At 36.5% G+C, this 10699-nt stretch overlaps 1 protein-coding gene across 2 annotated transcripts; it reads right to left on the bottom strand.

Moving 5' to 3' along the window:
* Window positions 1–4578: 4578 nt before the first annotated feature.
* On the bottom strand, window positions 4579–8445 carry LOC108994161 (transcription factor TCP17). Of its 2 annotated transcripts, XM_018969280.2 has the most exons (3): window positions 8254–8445; window positions 6644–6826; window positions 4579–5958 (listed from the first exon to the last, which is right to left on the bottom strand). In XM_018969280.2, exon 3 carries the CDS (start codon window positions 5935–5937, stop codon window positions 4936–4938), a length of 1002 nt encoding a protein of 333 aa, XP_018824825.1. In that variant the 5' UTR covers window positions 5938–5958; window positions 6644–6826; window positions 8254–8445; the 3' UTR covers window positions 4579–4935. The 2 variants fall into 2 exon arrangements, with proteins under 2 accessions (XP_018824825.1, XP_018824824.1); XM_018969279.2 differs by lacking the exon at window positions 8254–8445 and having other exon boundaries at window positions 6644–7011.
* Window positions 8446–10699: the final 2254 nt, after the last annotated feature.

Here is a 10699-nt window from a genome sequence, read left to right as displayed (position 1 = left end):
AAATCCAACGAGAAATATGATAAATTTAAAACAAAGAGCCTATATTTAAATTAATTAAAAAAAATCCTTCGATTAAAAAAAATACACTAATTTGTTAGTGGATCCATAACTAATGAGCGGAGAAAGGTTGTTGTTCGTAACTCATGCCCTGGAGCAGGGGCTTGTGGTGGGATGTATACGGCCAACACCATGGTTTCTGCTATTGAACCAATGGGAATGTGTTTGCCTTACAACTCTTCGAGACGTACTGAATACCCATTGAAGTTGGAGGAGTGCCGTTTAGCAGGAAGGTATCTTTGGAATTACTAAAGATGGACTTGAAACCATGAAATCTTATCACTCCAAAATTCCTACGTAGTGCGTTGGTTATTGTCATGGCACCAGGTGGCTCTACACATGTTGTATTACACTTGATTTCTATTGCAAGGTTTGTTGGTCTAGAACTAACTCTTGATGATTTTCCCTATAAAGAGCTTGCAGACTTTAAGGGGGGTCAAAATTGGGTTCAAGTTACTGGTTAATACCTCACTTTTCTTGGCGGTGGAACTCAGTTTAAACATGGTGCTCTTCATTACATTGATTTGATCCAAAGATCTCTTCTTGCAATTGCATGGAGGGAAAGAAGCCAAGTTATATTTGATGTTGAGTGTGGAGTGGCGAGGTTTGGAGATTATCTATTCAAAAGAGATGTTCTTGCAATGTCATTTGTTCCCAAAGATGAGCACTCAAGTGTTGGCTTCAATCGCTCAGATTGCAAGGGAGGGTCTTCAATGCTCACCCTTTCCTATGACACTAGCAATGCCCACAAAATACAACAATGTGGCTTCTATCATCCATGTGGGTTCACGAGCCCGTGTTGGATTTTGACAGATTTGAACAGCAATAGAGGCAGAAATGCTAAACCGAAACCTTCAAGACAAGGTTCTTTAAATGGAGAGAATTTGTTATGAATCTCATTAAAGTGGGTTGGGCTTGATGCCCAACTTAGTTGTTATGTTATTTTAATTAGTTACTGATGTTAGTGGCCCATGGGCCTAGTAAATGTGAGTAGATAGTGGCCCATGGCCTTAGTTTGCAGGTTGCCGTTTAGGGGAATTGTTTTCCAGTATATGTAAAGGAGGTAGTCTTGTTGAGGTATTCTGGAATATTGTTGAACTTTCTGTTATTTGCATCTATGGAGGAATTGGGAGCCTCGAACTTCCCAAGGTGTAGCAATTTTTATCTTCTTCATTGTTCATCCATTTCATTACTGTAACAATGCTCTTATATCTACTGTAAGTCATAATTCTCCATACATTTCCATTGTCATTCTAACAATCTGCAACTAGGTTCATTACAAGTTTTTAGGTTGGTTTGGAAAATTGAACATGGTTGTATTGCGTTCTTGCCTTCTATTTGATTTTGGGGGACTTTGTACATCGAAAGGATTAAGGGTGTTTTGGATTTCAAAGAAAATAGGCGATTTTTTAGAGAATGCATTACAGTGTGAAAGAGACGTCGTATTGACTATTTGCGTTTGTTGTCCGACCAGCTGAGTTTTACTGCTGAAAATGGCTAGTGTTGAGGGAAAAATTAGTTGATTGGCATATTCTTGTGAAAACGTGTAAAATTGTATTGTAACAAGTGTGAATTGTGTCGAAGTGAAAAAGGGAGGGCCAACTCAAGTCAAAGAGTTCGCTTGACTCGGCTTGACATTTCGCTCGAGCGAACTTCAAGTCAGAGAGTTTGCTCAATATGGTTCAACACTTCGCTCGAGCTACATTCAAGTCAGAGACTTCGCTCGACATGGCTCGACACTTCGCTCAAGCTACACTCAAGTCAGAGACTTCGCTCGACATACTTCGCTCGACATGGCCCGACACTTTACTCGCTACATTCAGGTCAGAGAGTTCTCTTGACTCGGCTCGACACTTCGCTCGAGCCAATGTTCTGAAAACCTAATTCTCTTAGGTTTGAGCGCCTCTTTCCTTGTTTAAATAAAAGGAAACCTTTTGGTCTTTCCTGGGGTGGAGAAATCATAGCAAAAACATAACCTCTTTCCAAGAGCACTTGAGAGAGCTTTCTCCCCACATTCAAAGTTGAATATCTCTTGGAAATTATACCTCCACCATAACACACTCAAGATAAAATACCGTTGAGTCCATTGGAGTGGACGTGTTCATTGGCCGGAAGGTTTCTGGAGCTGCTGTTGCTACAGAGATCGAGAGGTTCTCGTGGGATACTATAGAGAGGTCAAAGTTCCGACACTACATGCGTGTAGAGATCAAGTGGGTCACTCGTTGTGTTGCAAGCCAAGTTTAGGAACTACAAAGATTTTGTGAGTGTCTCTATATTGGTTGTAACAGACTTTTTCTATAATGAATTTTAGGTGGTGCCTTACACCCGGAGTGGTTTTAGAATTTGAAGACGTTCTTCAAATGAGTTTTCATTTCCTGACCAAAATTATTGTGTTGATTATTTGTGTTATTTGATTAACTGTTTGTTTGTCTATATTATTGAAAAGACCTTCAAAATTGGATTACACCTATTCCCCCTCTAGGTGTAGTGATTGGTAGAACCACTGCTTTTTCAGCTAGTGATCATCATTGTTATTATTATTGCTGACCAAACCGGTCCATAGCCCATAAAGGTAATTTTAGCTATAGCATGTACTCTATATATGTCTTCATAGTTCCCAACTTCTTTTTGTTTTGGTTCCAATCTTCTCGACATAGTTTGTTCTTATTGTTTTGGGACTATTCGTTCCACCTGAGCAAATAGAGGAGTGGCCTCTCCCAGCACATGCAATTCCTTCTGATTTGCTACACATCGCTTCATTTTTTGGCATGCCAGCTGGTTTCGTAAGGAAGAAGTGCAAAAAAATGATTATACTTAAGAGTTTTCCATGTGTGTGTTAATTTCAATAATACTAAATCTATTCATTAAGAAAATAAAGGAAAAGGTTAACAACAAAATTAATTAAAGGCAAACAAGGTCATGGAATCATCTATCCTCGATCGTATTCCTTTGCCCTCCCTCTCGACCTCTAGCTTGTGGGATTCACACCCCTTATAAATTAGAGGGAATTAGTTAGTATCTTCCCCTCCGATGGGCATGAACCCGTCATAGAAAGCTGGGCATGACTCCACCCTCGCTAGAGGGGATCAGAGGCATATGATCATCCCTAGCTATCCCACTGATCAATTGTAGCAAAGATTAATTAAGTGCAAGGTCGTACCGCTTATACCTCTGCCCATGATGAGAGAGCTAGCTGGATCCTTTTCCCCCATATACTTTTCTTTTCTTTCAAGCCATACTCTCTCTATATATAATATGTATCTGCTAAATGATAGATTAAATTCATATCTTTGTGAAAATCTCTTCACTGCTTATATATAATTATAATGTATATATCATGTTTGGATGGAAAATCAATTTTTTTTCATACCCAAAATAGCTAGCTAGAGACCTACTTTCTAAGACAATTTATAATTAACATGTGTGTATAATATATAGTCACCAGCTAATTAAATTAATTATCTTTAGAATTTTGAGATACATAGTTTGTATTATAATAAATGATTTTTCTTTTTTTTTGGATATATTGGTTTAATTATAAGAGAAATTATGGTTGCAGTCGTCAGTGTACAAGTAGCGTAATCACTTTTAAAAAAATGAATAAATACGGGACTCACATGAAAAAAATTAATTTTTTAATAGTGAATCACACTCTTTTTCAAACGACTATACAGCACTTGCATACTCTACGACTGTATGTAACATTATTCTAATTATAATACATACAGATGCGATATATATATATATATATATATATATGTATATGGCAGCTTGGAAAGAACAACATATATATAACCAAATAATTAATTGTCCAAATTACGTACAAAGCTAGTGTAAATTACGTGTTTTCTTTTAAATTAAAAGCCTAATATTATATATCTGGCTACATGAGTTCAATTATCAACATTCAAACAGAAATAATTCAGTTCTATTATTGAATAATATTATTTCTATTTAAACCAGCTTTTGATCTTCTCATAATATATCTTGATTTAACATTATATATATTTGAACTAATTAATTTCTTTTATCAGAGAAATTAAATTCTTACTCCCCGATAATATATAATTAATTGGCACGTACATTATATGGCATGCATGTACGTACGCTAGCTAGCTGGCGGAGTTTCAAGACTACAAGTTCTAATATTTTTGTATATACTAGCTAGCTAGCTAGGCCATGATATCTATATCTATATCTATATATATATATATATATATATATATATATGGAAAGAATCAAAACTCATTTAAAGACGTATTGAGATATGTTGAGAATGAGATTTTTTCGTCTAAAATACAGACGAAATAAAATCTTTTTGAGACAAAAGATTTTGTCCTTAACAAGCAATTTTGTTGCAGTACTGTCACCATGTACATATTAGTACGAACCATATTAATGTTGTAAGAATATTAAATTCACTTAACATAATATTATTACTGCTACTTATTAAGTACTTCACTTGTAATGGTCTAAAATAGATTATTAGAACACTACTGACAAAAATAAGATCAGCAGATTTTTATAAATGATCACTACTATTTATAATTATGTAGTATAAGTGATTCAAATGACGCATTCAAAATTCAAAATTCTCAAGTACTATAATCATTACAAACTTGCATGTATTGACATGATGATCATCACCATTTTCTGCAAATCATGGGTTAGATGCAGCAATTTTTTTGTTTTGTTTTGAGTGTCTTACTTGTATTGGACAATATATTCGGAGAGCGGCGCGCTTGAAACATCGACCATCTTGTAACTGATCATGATTCCTCTCCTGCCAGTTTTTGAACATATCCATCCATGATAAGCTTGCCGTAGAATGATATCAAGAAGCTAGGCAATATATAAATAAGAAAACCAGTGCTATCCTTATGATTGCTCCAGTTTGTTCTGATCATTGTTGGGATGTGATTGAGGAATTAGCTTGGGATTCTGATCATTTGCTGCAAAGGACTTCAAAGGCGATCCAACTGAATGAAGAGATGGAATGAGGCCAGGATGATGAGGTAGAACATGCTGTGAACTTGAGCTCGACAATTGGATATGGTTGATCTGTCTTGGGTCACTCTCTATTAGGGTCGAAAAATAGGAAGGATATGGAGTAAAAACTGCTGGTAATGTTGTTGAAGATGGATAGAAAAAATATTGAGACCCAGATGAAAGCTGTACTGGTATGGCATTGCTTGTAAGGGAATGATGATCTATATGTGATGGAGATAATCCATGGCTTCCAAACTGAGATAAAGATAAAGCAGAAGGCTCAGAATTATAGTAAGAATTGTAGGCCATGGCATTGTTTTGCAATCCTGGTAAGGAAGAGGAATAGGAATGATTTAGCGTAGGGAAAAGCTTTTGAGCTGGATTTTGTCCTCCAATTCCATACTGAATCTGATCTTCTTCATTTGTTTTGACCCACTTTCCTTTATCAGCAACTTCCTTTATAAATGCAGCATTTGCATCGAATGAAGAAATGACAGAAGAGTACTGATCAGATGTGTTTGGTTCATGGGAGAATTGTTCATGGAATTGACCAAATCCCTGATGAATTGGTAGTGGTGGAAGTTGATCAATATCATGTTTAGTGGCATCAAGCAACCAATCTATGGCTTTGCTAGGCTGACTAAGCCCCAGCCTTTCCTGTAGATCGTACAACTGAATTGCTGTGGGCACTGAAAGCCTAATTCTTCTGTCCCTCAATCCCCTTATGGTGCAAACCTTGCTGTGCCTGTCTTTTCCTCCAAAAGAACGAGAGACACGTACAATCCTTGGATTTCTAGATCCTGACCATTGCCTTGATGAAGTACACTTTCTGTAATCGGTTGGGCTTTCTTGCTTAGCTTGAACATCTTTGTCTCTTGATTTTGTGATCATCTTACTTCCCTCATTATTGGGCTGTGCATGCAAGGATCAAATGAAACCAATAATAGAAATTAATCTGTTAGTATTAAGCTTCCTATAGCTAGATCTATATATATTCTGAGTGTGATGATCATCCCTAGCTACTTAATTACAATTATTTATATGTATCATGCTAATTTCATTATGATGATCCATAGATTATGAGTACATGCTAGTTAGCTGGAGGATCATGTTTAGCTGAGCTTTCAATTATGTGAAAATTAATTATGGCAGCTACTTTGAGCATATCAAGCTAGTATAATTAACTGAGTTAAGCTGCATCTGGCATAGAAACATAAAAAAAAATGCAGAAACACGTTGCTTCTGAGCAGAAGAAGAAGAAGAAGATGTTTTTGAATATTGAATGGCTATTACAAATCTAGGGCAAAGGCTTCCACCTCGCCCCCTTCATAAAAAACAAATTAAGAAAGAAAAAAAAGAAGAAGAGAATCCAGGGCAGATGGAAACTGGCCTATATTATTTAGAGAGAGAAATCAGAGAGATCTGATTCGAGATATATAAGACGAACATGATGAAATAATAAGAAATTAAAGAAGCAGACATCACACACACACACACACACACACACACACACATATATATATATGCATCCAGCTAGCTAGCCTGAGAATTGAAATTGAAATAGGATATGATCATTATAAGAAGAACATGAACTTACTTGAGGCAAACAAACTCTTCTCAGCTGGCATGCTGCAGGCTAGCTATTGATTATCCAACATAAATGAGGATGAGAATGCATATAATAATACGCTTGCCATAGTCCCAAAAAAGTCTTCAAGAATGCTCAGCTTAGATCTATCGACTAAGTCATGAAAAGCAGCAGCTAGCTGGGTAAAAGGCACTACGCAGAATAAAAATATTTTTCAGAAATGTCGAGAATATTTAAGTTAATCTGGAGATATCAAAGAGAAGATGCTGGCCATGCGTTTAATTTTAACCGATACATGATGATGATATTGTTGCATGCAGGGATCGAAGGTAAAAGGAATGGCATGATTTTAGGTAGACCCACATGGTGACCATTCACAGTGACACGTACCAATCAGATCCAACACTAGTAATTTTGTCAATTTCGCTCCTACGTCATATATATATATATATATATATATATATATATATATTATATTAAAAGCAGCTATAGGCATATGAATAGGAATGAATAATGTTTTTGTTTGATACCTTCTATTTCACTTATGCCCTTATGTACTGATTGTTATTACAGTTATGCTCCTGAATGCTCTGTACAGTATGAATAGTATTTTTTCGTCCAAATTTGCCCTCTATTTTCTCAAATTTCCATCATTTTGTATTTTTCTTTTCCTCATCGACTATGTAAAGTGTATTTTTACAGTTTTTCACTTGTCTCTTTATAGCTTTCTTCTTATCTAAGGGTTGGTCAAAACCTCTTTCCGCTCACTTTCTTACCTTTCTAATGTCTTTTACTCTCCACTTTCTCACACGAACTTTTAGGTTCTTCAGCGTTAAAATTTATCTTCTTACTTTTGAATATCGCCTTTACATGGGTATGAGTTTTCTTCGTCTCTTTTCTCAGTTCAAGCTCTTTGGATTTTTAAAAACTATGTAGAAAATCCATATGAATACGAATGTTCCGGCCTCTAGTTTAAATTTCCTAATATAATAGTACTACAAGGTAGATAATATTGTTTAAATTTATTAATATAACAGTACGTACAAGCTATATATATAATTAAATAGTTTTTAATGGATACAGTACATGAAATATTTTATTAAATTTGGTATAGTTTAGAGTCAACAACCTGAATTTGCTTTAATATCATTCAAAATCATCACTTATTTCAGAATAGGAAATGGAAAAATGTAGGTTTTATAATTTTTACTGTATCTTTAACTATAGTACTTAGCTTCAAATTAAGCATCGGTCCAAACACACAAGATCAGTAAATTATTAGGCTAATTACACTTTACACATACTCAGATCGACGAGTAGTACACAAATAACTTCATTATCATCAGTGCATTTCATGGAGCATGCATGCATGGATTGAAAGATCATGCATGCTTATTAATGCCTATAAGCTAGTACTTCATGTGGAATTAACTATATATATCACCAGACGGTATCGGAACATATATGTACAATTATATATCTCAAACCCTGAAGTTGGAGAATCATGTTTATTTATTTGAGGTTATGATCCTGATCATGCATATCAAGAGAAAATGAACTTAAGAGGAAATTCAGAAATTAAGTAAAAAACCAGAAGTATTCAATATCGGAATTCGTACGCTGCTTGGTCAATTTGTAGTAAAGTTTTCACCCTCTTTTTTCGACAGATGAAAGAGGCTGATTATCATCATGATCTGGCATGCACAGTGGAAGCTGGGGGAAAACATCATGATGGGGCTATATGGTAACATCTGAGTCTGTAGATCATCATCAGTAATTGGCTACATGATTTCACATGCAAGACAACTTATAAAGAAAGGCTGAGAAATTCAATTTAGATAAAGGGTGCAGTCCTGCAACTTCCAAAGTTGTGGTGCATGTGTGCTAGCTGCTGGAGTAGTGTTTGATAGCAAATAGATAGATAGAGACGCCAGCTTATAGATTAGGGACCAACGTATATATAGGTTCTTTAAGGCATCCACTCAGAACACAAGGACCACATGTTTATACATATGACAGTGAGATTTGCACAGTACAAGTTAGACTTTATAACCATATATATCATGTACACACAGCTAGAGATGTGGTTTCAGTACTCGATCGGTTCATGATCATGGTTCTTGTTCACAGGTTGAGGTAGGGCGGTACGTACCGAGAGCCTTCGTGATCAGAATTATATAAAATAAATACTTCCAAATCTCGTTAGAATTAAGATGCATGATCATACGTACCATGCATGAAAACCAGCTTATGATCAATAAATCTTATCCTTGGCTAGCTAGCTAATTAATTGAGTATTACTTCAGATCAGTCAATTAAAGGATTGCAAACTTCAAACTTAAAACAAGCTGGAAAGCTAGCCCTAGAAGAAATACGAGCGGTTTGAGCTCTTCGGCATCTTAATTAAAGAAAAATGTACATGAGGCGGTAACAGCTAGTAGTACTGCAGACCTAGCTAAGAAACCCTACCTATGTACTACTATATACTTAGATAATTATAAGAGATTTTTTGAAAAAAAAATAAAAGAAATAAAATCATATGATGATCTCTCATTAATTATAGGTCCAATATATATATAGACTGAATTCAATATATATATTGGAATCTTCACCGAAATATTAATTGAGGTGTAATAGACTGAAGCAAGCTGCAGTTGCAGTAGCAGTCAAAAAGCACACTGAGCCCTACTTTATATCGCTATTGCATTAAAACGATAGATCTAGAAACCCTAGCTCACAGTTTGAAACCTATCTATAAATAATTAACCGGCCTCATGAGCAGGCCGGCCATGCATCTTCAGTTTGATGGACAATAATCAATACCATGTATAGCAAAGTCAGTAACCGCCCAGCTAGCTTCTTATCCTTTTACTTTTTGTTGGTAGAAAAATTAGGTGCCTCTTGATCTAGACTCGTTAACTCTCTGGTTTCTTCCAGCGGCATGCCCTTAATTAATTAAATTAGAAAAAGAAAATGAATTAAAAGCCCACTGTTTCAACCAAGATCGATTAATGATTCTCCAGCTTGAAATTAGTACTTGCACGTACGTCTTCTAAAAACAAATTATATATACTAAAAAGGTTTTCATGAAATTGAAAATAAACCATTGTTTTAGCTAGCTAGGGTTTTCATCTCTCTCTCTCTCTCTCTCTCTATAAGCAATTTCGTAGAAAGCTGTGCATGTACTGGTGGGCTTCACGAGAAGGGTTAATGTTCCTTTCCTTTTCATAGCTAGCATTACTCTGTCATAAACATAATGGTCCCTAGATCCAAGAAAACAATGTTTCATCAGGCAACGTCGGTAAGTTTCTCAGTCTGAAGGTCCACATAAATTTTTTTACAGAATCCCTCCACTGACTAACTTGGCTACTACCAGATGGATTTAAAAAAAAATAAGAAAATAAAAACCCTATCTTATCTCCCTCATCTCCAGACTCCACCTATGAGCACCCTCCCCTCCCCTCCCCTCCCCTCATCGGAAGCTACGAGCCCTCATCTCTCTCGTCTTCATCGTCTCTACCTACGAACCCTTTCTCCCTGAAAATCATCTCCCTCATCTCCTTGAACCACACGATCCCTCATCTCCTTGAACTACATGAATCTATCTCCCTGAAATAAGAACCAGCCACTCCTATGGCCTCCATCTCCCCTACCCATCTCATGTCCCTCTCATCATCCTCTCAACATCTCATCCCCTGAACCATGAACCCTCACGTGAAACCTAGGCCCCACGAACCCACGCTTGCCTCAATCTCTCAAGCCCCTCTGATTTTAAACCCCCCAAACCCTCCATCTCCCTAAACCTGAACCCTTCATCTCCCTGAGCCCGTCGCTTGAGAGTGAAAACCAGTGATAGAAAAGCCCAAAGGTCTTGTAACTCCTGTTATAGCGTGCATCCCTTTAAAAGTAGTCTTCAATAGAATAAATGAAGCTGTGAATGGATTGGCACAGCCAACGCATCGTGTGTTAACATCATATGTCCCATGAATTTGGTGTTGGGGGAGGAGTTGCAGTTGCTGGGTTCTACCCAACTTTGGTTTGATATCTTTTGGGTTTGGGCAGTTC

The sequence above is a fragment of the Juglans regia genome, chromosome 2 (assembly GCF_001411555.2).
Source record: "Juglans regia cultivar Chandler chromosome 2, Walnut 2.0, whole genome shotgun sequence".
NCBI classification, from domain to species: domain Eukaryota; kingdom Viridiplantae; phylum Streptophyta; class Magnoliopsida; order Fagales; family Juglandaceae; genus Juglans; species Juglans regia.
The sequence above is the reverse complement of the archived record's forward strand: the minus strand, read 5'-3'. Positions and strand labels throughout refer to the sequence as shown.

Bases quoted from the DNA above. Each gene is read 5' to 3' on its own strand.
- LOC108994161 (XM_018969280.2), bottom strand. From the start codon at position 5,937: ATGATCACAAAATCAAGAGACAAAGATGTTCAAGCTAAGCAAGAAAGC.